Source organism: Drosophila santomea, chromosome 2L, assembly GCF_016746245.2.
Source record: "Drosophila santomea strain STO CAGO 1482 chromosome 2L, Prin_Dsan_1.1, whole genome shotgun sequence".
Classification (NCBI taxonomy): domain Eukaryota; kingdom Metazoa; phylum Arthropoda; class Insecta; order Diptera; family Drosophilidae; genus Drosophila; species Drosophila santomea.
Window position 1 is genome coordinate 286,688 of NC_053016.2, and position 11,750 is coordinate 298,437.

At 46.9% G+C, this 11,750-nt stretch overlaps 5 protein-coding genes across 6 annotated transcripts; 2 read left to right on the top strand and 3 right to left on the bottom strand.

Annotated features, from left to right (window-relative positions):
* Positions 1 to 120: 120 nt before the first annotated feature.
* On the bottom strand, positions 121 to 2,167 carry LOC120454209 (protein mushroom body miniature). Its single transcript, XM_039639309.2, has 2 exons — positions 813 to 2,167; positions 121 to 761 (listed from the first exon to the last, which is right to left on the bottom strand). The coding sequence occupies exons 1-2, from the start codon at positions 1,926 to 1,928 to the stop codon at positions 213 to 215; spliced, it is 1,665 nt and encodes a 554-aa protein (XP_039495243.1). The 5' UTR covers positions 1,929 to 2,167; the 3' UTR covers positions 121 to 212.
* A 153-nt stretch (positions 2,168 to 2,320) lies between these two features.
* On the top strand, positions 2,321 to 3,096 carry LOC120454249. Its single transcript, XM_039639378.2, has one exon. It carries the CDS (start codon positions 2,386 to 2,388, stop codon positions 3,001 to 3,003), a length of 618 nt encoding a protein of 205 aa, XP_039495312.1. The 5' UTR covers positions 2,321 to 2,385; the 3' UTR covers positions 3,004 to 3,096.
* Positions 3,097 to 3,151: 55 nt separating this feature from the next.
* LOC120454194 lies at positions 3,152 to 6,038 on the bottom strand. 2 transcript variants are annotated; one of them, XM_039639298.1, is made up of 5 exons: positions 5,899 to 6,038; positions 5,409 to 5,835; positions 5,161 to 5,322; positions 3,736 to 4,914; positions 3,152 to 3,664 (listed from the first exon to the last, which is right to left on the bottom strand). In XM_039639298.1, exons 2-5 carry the CDS (start codon positions 5,575 to 5,577, stop codon positions 3,360 to 3,362), a joined length of 1,815 nt encoding a protein of 604 aa, XP_039495232.1. In that variant the 5' UTR covers positions 5,578 to 5,835; positions 5,899 to 6,038; the 3' UTR covers positions 3,152 to 3,359. The 2 variants fall into 2 exon arrangements, with proteins under 2 accessions (XP_039495232.1, XP_039495223.1); XM_039639289.1 differs by having other exon boundaries at positions 5,394 to 5,835.
* A 108-nt stretch (positions 6,039 to 6,146) lies between these two features.
* On the top strand, positions 6,147 to 10,592 carry LOC120454173 (protein smoothened). Its single transcript, XM_039639254.1, has 6 exons — positions 6,147 to 6,288; positions 6,355 to 6,748; positions 6,995 to 7,476; positions 7,532 to 8,152; positions 8,222 to 8,392; positions 8,468 to 10,592. Exons 1-6 carry the CDS (start codon positions 6,251 to 6,253, stop codon positions 9,870 to 9,872), a joined length of 3,111 nt encoding a protein of 1,036 aa, XP_039495188.1. The 5' UTR covers positions 6,147 to 6,250; the 3' UTR covers positions 9,873 to 10,592.
* LOC120454245 (androgen-induced gene 1 protein) lies at positions 10,391 to 11,554 on the bottom strand. Its single transcript, XM_039639365.2, has 2 exons — positions 10,998 to 11,554; positions 10,391 to 10,929 (listed from the first exon to the last, which is right to left on the bottom strand). Exons 1-2 carry the CDS (start codon positions 11,489 to 11,491, stop codon positions 10,596 to 10,598), a joined length of 828 nt encoding a protein of 275 aa, XP_039495299.1. The 5' UTR covers positions 11,492 to 11,554; the 3' UTR covers positions 10,391 to 10,595.
* Between the last annotated feature and the right edge of the window lie 196 nt (positions 11,555 to 11,750).

Here is an 11,750-nt window from a genome sequence, read left to right on the forward strand (position 1 = left end):
CCAGGGCTGCCAAAGCCCTGGTTATTATCGATATTACCTTAATTTGAATCAAATAGATTTTTACAATTAAAAAAAAAAACAAAGCGTAGCTCCTTTTAAATATTAAAAAGAAATACCTAATTACAAATCGAAAATTGAAATTTGAAATTTATTCTTACACATCTTCGGTACATCTATAGTTTACGTTCCTCTACAACTAACTCACGCTATAACTACTTAGGAAAACTAAACGGAGCTCCATAGGAATACATCATGGAGTTATAAGGGGCGCCAGGTGCACCCAGAAGGGGAAATGGGAACACTTGAGGAGGAAGACTGGCTGCGGACGCCACGGCGGCTTTTGTGCCTCGTTTCCGCTTCTGTTTGGACACAGGTGCTGGTTGAGGCTCGTCGCTGGACTCAGAGTCTTCGCTCTCGCTGCTGGCATCTTCTTCTTCATCGTCCTCGTCGTCATCATCATCGTCCTGATCCTTCGGCTCCACTTTCATTCTCTTTTGCGGCGTCTTCTTGCTCTTCTTTATTGCCGTCTTTTTGTCCTTCTTGGATTTGGCTGACACTGGCAAGGCAACTGGAGCTGCGACCGCGCCAGCAGGAAAGCCAAAGCGTTGATCGCAATGAAAGGCAGTCATCTGCTGCATGGCAAACTCCACAAACGACTGAATGGCAATGTTTAGATTGGGCGGGTTCGGACAGTTCTTGAGACCATGATAACTGCCGGAGCAATTACGACATATCATCTGGCACTGGAAGGAGGTGTGGCCCTGGAAGTGAATGTTTTTTAAAATCGGTTAGTATTCCTATTAAATATTTACCTTCTTATCGCATATGCCACACACATCGATGGCTTTACTCTTGTTTTTTTGCTTTTTGACCTTCCTGTCGTCTTCATCTTCTAGCTCGCTGCTTTCCTCCTCATCAGTGATAGTAAACTGGCGCTCCTGGGAACCCATGCAGACCACATCCTCCTCGTTGTCTTTTTCCATCGCTGCCTTTTTACTCTTTGCCGGCGGTTGACTCTCTACCTCATCGGTGTCGGTGTCCGATGCTGAGGAGTCGGAGGACGAGACAGGTTTCACAGCCTTTGGTTTCGGGGTTGACGCTACAGGTGTTTTGCTGGCCTTCGTTTTTGGGGTCGGTGCCGCAACTGCCTTCGTGTTGACTACCATTTCTCCTGGTTCGGGTTCGGACTCCTCTTCCGAGCTGCTTGATGATCTGGAGGAGTTAGCCTTCTTCTTATTAGGAGATTTAGGCTCCCGTTTGACAAAAGGCTTTATTTTTGACTTGTGCTCCAGCAGTTCCTTCTCCTTCTTGATATTGAGAATCGACACCGTCGGTTCTTCTGGCGTGACAGGCACCTCAGGTTCAGGTTCAGGTACAGATGGTGGCGTCACGTCAGCAGGGAAAGTGACAGGTGGCAGGCTCTCCTGTCTCTGAGAAGCAGGAGCAGGAGAGGATTGAGGCAGAGGTGGGTCTTCGGTGAAGTCCCCCACGTTATCGTAGTACAGCATGTTACTTTCGCCCGGGCTGACATGCTGCTCCTTAGCGTGCCATGAGTGGTTGCGCCCACCACGCCTATTGGAATCCCGGCCGCGGTGTCCTCGCCTGCCACCGCCACCGCCGCCACCACCACCACCTCCGCCTCTATTCCTTCGGCCGCCTCTTTTGTTCGGCTGCTGACTATTTAGCTGCTGCTGGGGATCTCTGAACTTGTTGAAGGAGTTCCCATTCTGCCCACCTTCTGGTCCTGCGTCCGGCCAGTTTCCGTTGGACTGGCGAATGTGGCTCTGGCTTCCTCCTCCTCCGCCACCTCCACCACCGCTACCGCCACCTCCACTGCGCCTCTGCTGATTATTGCGGCCGTAATTGCCAAACTGTTTTCTGTCCCCTCCTGAGAAGTTCCAGCCGGATTGTCCTCCGCCGTTCTGCATTATGGGAATTTGTAATATTTATAAAACCGCCGAGTCGCGGCGCACGTGTTGAACCGATTGAAATCGATACCGATGAAATCCGATTGTTAGTGGTGCTGCCGTCTTGGCTGCTTTCAAGCCAAATCCGCCATTTATTACACTTGCCAAATATTCGGGTATTGTACGTTGAGTTTGAATGGACAAGTTGGTCGTGTTGATTGGTACCGATTTTATTCTCTTTTTGAACAGAGTATTTGTTCATACTTAATCATACTCGTTGGAGTTCTCTGACTAAGCGTATACTGTGACCATATGCGACACAACTGATATAAAGGAACTAAAATGTGAAGTTACCAATGAAAGCATAATAAGTTTGTATAAGCTACAGCACTTGTAGCTAGTTTCGATAGTTTCTGAGACTGCCACCTCTAATTCCGTCACATCGACGAAATTGAGTTCTGTTACAAATAACAACGCTATGAATTTTAATGCAAATAAACATACAAGAAAATTGGAAAGCAGCACCAATAACTGGGGCAAGACTAAGTTCAAGCCGAAGAAGTATGTTAAACCATGTCCACCGCCCGTGCCGCAGTCCACCTCGACGCCTTGGCAGCATGTGAAGGACCACATAATAATGGATTCTTCGGAACGAGAACACCAGGATGTGGACACCAAGGACGCCAGGCAGTTCATGCAGCAGCGTGAGCAGAACCACCGGCGGAATATCATAGAAGCCAACCGGTCGCAGGCCACTAAATGGGAGTCCTTCAACGATGAGGAGCCCGTCACGGAAAGAAAACCAAAGCTTCGCAGGACCGTTGAGAACTTGACTTTTGAGGACCGCAATTATTTCAGAAAGCATCTCACGCTGGGCATCAAATTAACGCAGGACAAAACATCTCTCAGATCTGCAATAGGGGATTTGAAGTATAAACAGAAACAGTTTGAATCGAGACAAACTGTGAAATCATCTAATACGAACGAAGCAAAGGGTAGCAAACCGTTTCAGAAGATGCGCGATAATGCACATCCTTATCGCAAAAAGCGACAGAACGGGAGAAATCCGTTTCAAAAAGGTCCTCAGAATGAATAAGTTGTGCTTATTTAGTACCCCTAAGTTGACTTCACAATCTACGTGTAATGCAAGAAAACTCGTTTAACTAATAAATACACTCTTTAAGGAAAAGCTTGAAGTACTAAGTAACCTCCATAATCAGCAAAAATAAATAAAAGATTCTTGGTCGGGTGACAAATCAGAAATGTATACACAACATTACTACACACTTTATGCAAATCTTAAAAATAGTGGTACAAATACATGTGGAATAGGTCGGCGAAAATAAATAAACTAAACAGAGTTCGGCTCCTCCTCCGTTGGGAGGAGCAAGAGGAGATTGAAGCGACGCCCGCTGCGCCATGGTTCCAGCCAAAAGTCGTCCGAATGTAGCCTCAGCCATAGACATTGGCAAGCTTGGCGATGAGGTGGTTAAACTTGCCGTTGGTGGTAACCGATTTTTTGGCCGATCGCACTTGTTCCGGCGAGTGCTGCAGAAAGTAAACGACGATAAATTCGAGTGTTTGATTGGCTTCCTTAGGGTACATCATGTTAAAGGTATAGTAGTAGCAGATCAACTGTGCCAGAATGTCCGGCAGGTCCTCGTCTTTGGCGGCGAATGTGGCCATTATCTGGCCTTCGATGTAGACCTTCGCCTCCACTTGCGATTCCACGCCGTCGGCCGTTGTTATGGGTGAATCTGTAAAACAAAGTATTGAAATACATGTAGTATTAAACTAGTAACGATGTAATGAGCCCTTTTGTACTTACTGACTAGAGCCACCCAGGGGGCGTTTGTGGGATTTGTGCTTTGCAGCGCTTCCTTACTAAGGGAACTGCTCTCAAGGTGCTTGAAAATGTAGTCGGGATCCTCATTAAAATAATACGCTATGCCACGCAGGAAATTAGCGTTGGTCTCCTCCAAAGCGCTGATCTTCTTGTTCTTCGAACTCTTAAAGAACCTGAAAAAACGATCCTTTTCGCCTGCCAAGCGCTTCTCTAAAGCACGCGGATCGATGGACATAAGCAGCTCAAAGTGCTGGTACAGCACAGCCTTGTCAAAAATATATGGCCAATTGTCCTTAATGGCCGTTATATCCGGGATCTTTTCGCTGTTATTAAAAAAGGAGCGCTGCAGCGGAAAGCACTCTTTCATGTATTCGATTATGACAGACTGTTCCAGGGGGGAACTGCCTCGGTAACTGGAGATTAGTAACTCCTTCTTCTGCTCCAGATCCCTATTGAGAGCCAGTGCTTTTGCATCGCCATTGGAAGCACCACCTCCGAATTTTCGTTTTTTATTAGGGATGTGAATCTCAAAGGTTCCCGAGCCGCCGCGTTTCTGGGGTTTGTTGAGCGCATTGTTGCGGTTGATCATCTTGGATATGAGCGATTGTGGAGTGGTGGCTATAAACTGTCCCTCGCGGTCTTTTTCGAGTAAGGAGTCTGGGTACTTTTCAGCCGCCTGTTGGGCGACCTGCCGGAAAATCCGTATGGGAATGTGGGCAGATATTTCACGGAGAGCCTCCACCAAAACATTGGCCAGTGTATTCAAGCGCTTGCCCAGACTCCCTTTTCCCTTCAGTAGTTTCATGATGTCCACAGGCACCTTGCTCCAGGGTATCGAGAACTCCTTGAATAATGCAGAATTTTTTGCACTTGATGGCGTTACGCTGGACAGTGACATGGTCTCATCATTAGAGACGGTCGAGTCGTTCGGGTTCGACACAATACTGTTGTTGGCATAGAAGCTGGGATCCACCGAGCTGCCGGCGCGTTCGGATCGATTAAGCGGCGACGGCGGAGGAAGCACCACATACTCCTCCGACTCGGCGAGGAGCATCAACAGAATCTTCTCCTTGGCGGCGAACAAGAGCACGTCGTCCTCGCAGATCTCGCAGCCGTTGCTCTCCAGGACGATTGTGTTGCCGCACAGGCCATATTTGTGAGCTGCCGAGTGTTAAGGCAAGATGTTAATATAAATCACATATAAATTGATTTTAAAATTATTATTTAAGTCATATTCTAGTTCAATAAATCATTCATAGACCAAGTATAATTAATCATGCTCAAAGCTTGAATCCAAAGGAATAGTTTCGAATTTACTGCTTAATAAGTTCCAACTGGGCAAAGTGGGTTCGTACACTTGATCTATTACTGACGGAGTATATACCCAATTCGTTGGGCGTTCCTTACCTTTGTCGATTACATCCTTCCGAGTGGGCAACGACATGAAGGTCTTCTTGATCTTGCGATCGGCGCTGCATATGGTAATCAATACTTTGTCAGCCAGCTCGGTCTTCGGCTTGCCCTCGTCCCTTTCGTCCTTCTGGCCAGCCCCAGTGGAATGTGTCGGCTCTGTGGGTAATGGGAAAATGAGGAAATGGGTTATCCAGGAAACCAGACCAGCTTTGAGCAAGTTCGCTAACCGGGTGCTTTCTCACCGCAGCTCTCTGGCTTTTTCGCTCCTCCTGTTTGTACACCATTTTCGATTGTTGTTGCCTTTGCGAGTGCGACCGGCGCTTGGTTTGGATTTTGATTGGGACTGATCGGCGCCTGCTGGGTGCTCTGATCGCCGCCGGAACTGACGGGCGGTGCGGGGGCAACGTCCATGGCTTCTATTTGCGTTTGCGCGACTCCAACCAAGTCCTGTTATCTGTGTTTTTGGACCGTGCCGTGAAATAATATTGCAGAATAGGGATGTAAAAACTACATCGATGCTTGGTGCGCTACTATCGCGGTGTTATCGATACTCCGCCCCTAGTGTGACCGTCGGGCGCTTGGCATGAATACAACACCAAGCTGCCAGCATTGCCACACAGTCAAAATGCTGCGAAGAACTCCGTTTTTAGTTCGCTGATGCATTGCTCGCTATAATAATGATAATTATTATTCTATGTTGATTTTCTAACAAATTAAGGCCGATTTACTTACATATGTATTTATTGACTTGTTGCAGCTCCGACCGATAGTAATCGATAACACACAACTTTTCGATTACCGATAATATAGGTATATTTATGCTGGCCCTGAATGGTCGCACATTTGTTGCTTCAGCTTCACGTCGAGTCGCGTTTTTTTTTTGTTTTGCTCCTTGGTTCCTGTCCTGTTTTTCTCGCTTTTAAAAACAGTGCAATCTGGTACACGGCCCAATAGAACTAGGAAACCCGGAAAGTTGCAACTAAAACACCTTCACGATGCACTGACGAACCGCCGAACAAGGAACGGGCATTCAGCCCATTAAAATTCACACCAGGCAGCTGCTATTTAATGTTTTTATAAGCGGATGCGACTCCTAAACTTTCTGCGCATGCCAAACATTATGTGAGCGACTCGCCCCTCCCAAATGGTAGGAGCAATTAATCTAACTTGGCCATTTACAATCCTCAGGATGTTTCTGGAGCTTGCGATTCTATGCCTGTGGGTGGTCGCAGACGCATCGGCCAGTTTAGCCAAGTTCGGCAGCACAACGCCAGCGAGTGCGCTGCAGTCGGACGTGGAACTGGAACCCATCAATGGGACCCTCAATTACCGGTTGTACGCCACAAAGGGCAGGGACGACAAACCCTGGTTTGATGGCCTGGACAGCAGGCACATCCAGTGCGTCCGCCGTGCCCGCTGCTACCCCACCTCGAACGCCACCAACACCTGCTTTGGCTCCAAACTGCCCTACGAGCTGAGCAGCCTTGATCTCACCGATTTCCACACCGAAAAGGAGCTCAACGAGAAGCTGAACGACTACTACGCCTTGAAGCACGTGCCAAAATGTTGGGCTGCCATACAGGTGAGGAATCTTAATAGCATCTAATGCACCTAATGAATTCGAGGGGTGGCGTCTCGTCTGTATAGAAATACAGATTGTCGCATTAATTTCTGATAAGGAGATGCATTAGCAACAAGTAAAGCCCACAAATTTGATACTTTGCAATTTAATTAACATATGTGACTTGCTTTATGATATATAGTATTTTGAATCCATTTCTTTCAAATTCCGGATTAGTTTAACGTACCTATTTTCACACTTTTACAGCCCTTTTTGTGCGCCGTCTTTAAGCCTAAGTGCGAAAAAATAAACGGCGAGGACATGGTCTACCTGCCATCCTACGAAATGTGCCGCATTACCATGGAACCCTGTCGCATTTTGTACAACACGACGTTCTTCCCAAAATTCCTTCGCTGCAACGAAACACTCTTTCCCGCGAAATGCACAAACGGAGCCCGAGGAATGAAATTCAACGGAACTGGCCAGTGCCTGAGTCCTTTGGTTCCGACAGATACGTCAGCCAGCTATTATCCTGGCATCGAAGGCTGCGGCGTGCGATGCAAGGATCCCCTTTATACGGATGATGAGCACCGGCAGATCCACAAGCTGATCGGTTGGGCTGGCAGCTTGTGTCTTCTGTCCAACCTCTTTGTGGTGTCCACCTTCTTCATCGACTGGAAGAATGCGAACAAGTATCCGGCAGTGATTGTGTTCTATATAAATCTTTGCTTTCTAATTGCCTGCGTCGGGTAAGATTTAAATACAATTTTTTATTTGTTACTCTACCATTTATTTACCTTGCAGCTGGTTGCTTCAGTTTACTTCTGGCTCGCGAGAGGATATAGTGTGTCGTAAGGATGGAACGCTTCGCCACTCAGAGCCCACGGCCGGCGAGAATCTTTCTTGTATAGTGATCTTTGTGCTGGTCTATTACTTTCTCACCGCTGGAATGGTTTGGTTTGTGTTCCTCACCTACGCCTGGCACTGGAGGGCCATGGGTCACGTCCAAGATCGCATCGATAAGAAGGGTTCCTACTTTCATCTCGTGGCCTGGTCACTGCCTCTTGTGCTTACCATTACCACGATGGCTTTCAGTGAGGTGGATGGAAATAGCATTGTGGGCATCTGCTTCGTGGGCTATATCAATCATTCTATGAGGGCAGGACTACTTCTTGGGCCGCTTTGCGGTGTGATCCTCATTGGTGGATACTTCATCACCCGTGGCATGGTGATGCTTTTCGGACTGAAACACTTTGCTAATGATATTAAGTCGACTTCGGCGAGCAACAAGATCCATTTGATCATCATGCGTATGGGAGTCTGTGCTCTGCTCACTCTAGTTTTCATTCTGGTGGCCATTGCGTGCCACGTTACGGAGTTCAGGCATGCAGAGGAATGGGCCCAGAGCTTCAGACAGTTTATAATGTAAGTGTAAATAAGCATTTATAAATTTGTATCCTTGCATAAACTTTAATCGCAAATTCTTTCGTTCAGCTGCAAAATTTCTTCAGTGTTTGAAGAAAAGAGTTCCTGTCGAATCGAAAACCGGCCAAGTGTCGGTGTCCTTCAATTGCATTTGCTGTGTCTCTTTAGCTCTGGCATTGTTATGTCCACCTGGTGCTGGACACCATCTTCAATTGAGACTTGGAAGCGTTATATAAGAAAGTAAGTTTCACCACATTACCTTCCTTTCTTTCGGAATGTAAATAACTTGTACTATCGATTTTATAACCTTTGCAGAAAGTGCGGCAAGGAGGTGGTCGAGGAAGTCAAAATGCCCAAGCACAAGGTCATTGCCCAGACATGGGCCAAGCGCAAGGACTTCGAGGACAAGGGCAGGCTCTCCATAACGCTCTACAACACTCACACCGATCCCGTGGGACTCAACTTCGACGTGAATGATCTGAACTCTTCTGAGACAAATGACATCTCCTCAACTTGGGCTGCATACCTCCCGCAGTGCGTAAAACGTCGCATGGCTTTGACGGGAGCAGCGACAGGTAACTCGTCAAGCCATGGACCGCGAAAAAATTCGTTGGATTCCGAGATAAGTGTGAGTGTTCGACATGTTTCCGTTGAATCGCGGAGAAATTCGGTGGACTCGCAGGTATCAGTGAAAATAGCTGAAATGAAGACGAAAGTGGCATCCAGATCGAGGGGAAAACACGGAGGCTCTTCCAGCAACAGGAGAACTCAGAGGAGAAGGGATTATATAGCAGCTGCCACTGGAAAGAGCAGTAGGAGAAGGGAGAGCAGTACTTCGGTGGAATCGCAGGTCATTGCGCTCAAGAAAACGACCTATCCCAATGCTAGTCACAAAGTGGGCGTGTTCGCTCATCACAGCTCCAAAAAGCAACACAATTACACCAGTTCCATGAAGCGAAGGACGGCTAATGCCGGCTTGGATCCCTCTATTCTTAATGAGTTCCTGCAAAAAAATGGCGAGTTTATATTCCCATTCCTCCAGAATCAAGACATGAGCTCTAGTTCGGAGGAGGATAATTCGCGAGCATCCCAAAAGATCCAGGATCTTAACGTGGTTGTACGGCAGGAGGAAATAAGCGAGGATGATCACGATGGTGTTAAGATTGAAGAACTGCCAAATAGCAAACAGGTGGCTTTGGAAAACTTTCTTAAAAACATTAAAAAATCGAACGAATCTAGTTGCAATCGACATTCCCGAAACTCCGCAAGAAGTCAGTCTAGAAAGTCCCAAAAGAGACATCCCAAGAATCCTGCTGCCGACCTGGATTTCAAGAAGGAGTGCGTAAGGTATCGGTCCAATGACTCGCTTAGCTGCTCCTCTGAGGAACTGGACGTAGCTTTGGACGTAGGAAGTCTTCTGAACAGCTCGTTTTCTGGAATATCCATAAGCAAACCACATAGCAGAAACAGCAAAACCAGCTGCGATGTGGGCATTCAGGCTAATCCTTTCGAGCTAGTGCCCAGCTACGGAGAAGACGAACTGCAGCAGGCCATGCGACTCCTGAACGCAGCCAGCAGGCAAAGAAGTGAAGCAGCTAATGATGATTTCGGAGGAACAGAGCTGCAGGGCTTATTGGGTCCTTCCCATCGGCATCAAAGGGAGCCCACGTTTATGAGCGAGTCGGACAAACTTAAAATGTTGTTGCTGCCTTCAAAATAGCAAGACTAGATGAGCAATTGATGCATTTACTTAAGGTTCCAAAACTTACAAGTTTTTTCTTGTTCTAGGAAATGAAAGCTACCGAAAAATTTGGTTGGTAGTCAGGATCTTGCAAATTCTCCTGTCACTGCTAGCGATCACCGTTCTTTTAAATCTTTATCAATTTTACGATACCTGTATTATTGTTAATTTAAACTGTTCAACAATTTGTAAGAATTTATTGCTTCAGAAGAATTGGAAACCCAAATGATATTTACAACAAACAAGTATGATATTACAACGAAATTTAGGAAGAACAAAAACCAGAGCATGCAAACATGCGATAAACATTTAGATTCTTCTTAATTGATTACTTGAACAGACTGAGCGAAACTAGAATTACGAATTACGAATACTCATATTCACTAAGCTGAAAACTTTATTTTACAAATTCATCTTCCCATCTAGCTTGTAAGCGTTCGAGTCTCTGTGTACGTTTGTGAATAACTGCTTCCTTAATCCTGGTACTCACGCCAAAGTAAATGCCAAAAAGGATAATAATTTATTTTCATTATTTTCCTTTGCCGTGGGTACAGGACTTAGAATTAGACTGTAGATTATACAATTAAGTACGATATAAATAAGCCTCTTGGGCACACAAATCGTACCTCAAAAAGTGCCTTCAAGTTTACAAAATATGTCATACTTTTGTGTAACTAATAAACGATTTTAAATCCTCGAGTCCTAGCCCTGCTTCACTTTCTGCTGATTCAGCAGCTTAAACTCCGGACCCCAGACGACCTTGTTGGCGAACTCCCCGAGCAGATAGCAAACCAGGTTGAAACCCACCAGCAGTGCCAAGAACACGTATCGCAGGTATACGGGCAGCACCTCCAGAATAGGGTACACCCACTCGCCACTGAAGTATCGCACGATGTGCAGCCAGATGATGTAGAGCAAGATGAAGGAGACGTTGCCCGTGATGCCGGCCAGTCGACTCGGATAGCGGCGGAAGCAGGTAAACAGGTCCATAATGGCCAGAAGGGCCACGTTCGTGTGCACCACGTGGTTCAGCCAGCTGCAAAGATTGAGAAGCACAGGTAAATTAAAACAGACTTAAGAAGGCGGGCAAGCATTGACACTTGCCTGGGGAAAATCGCATCCAGCGCCGAGGGAAAGATGAGCTCACGGTCCCAGACGTAGATGACCCAAAACGAGAGGCACACATTGTGTGCGACGGGGAAGGCAAAGGCGGCGAACACGTAGTCCCTCGCCGACCGCAACATGGACTTTGAGTCTCCGGAGACCTTGTTATCGCCGAAGAGATCGTTCAGCAGAGCCAGCGAGTGGTAGATGGCCTGCAGAATGACGTCCAGGAAGGTGAGGTACTTGAACTTGCCGCCCCAGCGCGCCTTCAGCTCATCCTCGTCCAGCAAATCCGTGGGCCAGTGTACTCGGAAGTAGTGGAAGTATATGCCATACGAGAACTGTGCTGCCGCCAGCAGATGGACGAGGAATCTCAGGTATTTGAAGGCGCCGCTGGTGTATGCATCGTTGCAAGTGTCCAGCTGGACTTTAGTGGCCTCGACCGCCTCCTTGGCGGCGTTGAACTCGCGCACCTGCTTCCTGCTCTTGCCCATTTTAGCCAATATTGGAATGTTGGGTCGCAAAGGCGCCGCAAGCTGAGCAAAAACAAAACAAATAAAAGCTGGCAACAGCTGATTGGGGCGCGACACACTTTGGAATCCAGGCCAGCTAGTAGCTAGAACTAGCTTTTTAAAGCCAAATCGATATGGCAGCGCCACTTCGCGCTTCCCACAGTTTAAAAATTAGTTTTTTTGAAGTTTCCCAGCTGAAAAGAACTTTCGCAGTAGATAAAGAGTTTAATCGCTTTATTAT

Excerpts from the sequence above, each read along its gene's own strand:
- LOC120454173 (XM_039639254.1), top strand. The coding sequence starts at position 6,251 with ATGCGACTCCTAAACTTTCTGCGCATGCCAAACATTAT. Across the intron at positions 7,477-7,531 it reads TTTCTAATTGCCTGCGTCGG|CTGGTTGCTTCAGTTTACTT; the intron begins GTAAGATTTAAA and ends TTTACCTTGCAG. Across the intron at positions 8,153-8,221 it reads AGCTTCAGACAGTTTATAAT|CTGCAAAATTTCTTCAGTGT; the intron begins GTAAGTGTAAAT and ends TCTTTCGTTCAG.
- LOC120454245 (XM_039639365.2), bottom strand. The coding sequence starts at position 11,491 with ATGGGCAAGAGCAGGAAGCAGGTGCGCGAGTTCAACGCCGCCAAGGAG. Across the intron at positions 10,930-10,997 it reads CTGGATGCGATTTTCCCCAG|CTGGCTGAACCACGTGGTGC; the intron begins GCAAGTGTCAAT and ends CAATCTTTGCAG.
- LOC120454194 (XM_039639289.1), bottom strand. The coding sequence starts at position 5,577 with ATGGACGTTGCCCCCGCACCGCCCGTCAGTTCCGGCGGCGATCAGAGC. Across the intron at positions 5,323-5,393 it reads CTGCGGTGAGAAAGCACCCG|AGCCGACACATTCCACTGGG; the intron begins GTTAGCGAACTT and ends CATTACCCACAG. Across the intron at positions 4,915-5,160 it reads GAAGGATGTAATCGACAAAG|CTCACAAATATGGCCTGTGC; the intron begins GTAAGGAACGCC and ends AACACTCGGCAG.
- LOC120454249 (XM_039639378.2), top strand. The coding sequence starts at position 2,386 with ATGAATTTTAATGCAAATAAACATACAAGAAAATTGGAAAGCAGCACC.
- LOC120454209 (XM_039639309.2), bottom strand. The coding sequence starts at position 1,928 with ATGCAGAACGGCGGAGGACAATCCGGCTGGAACTTCTCAGGAGGGGAC. Across the intron at positions 762-812 it reads GTGGCATATGCGATAAGAAG|GGCCACACCTCCTTCCAGTG; the intron begins GTAAATATTTAA and ends ATTCACTTCCAG.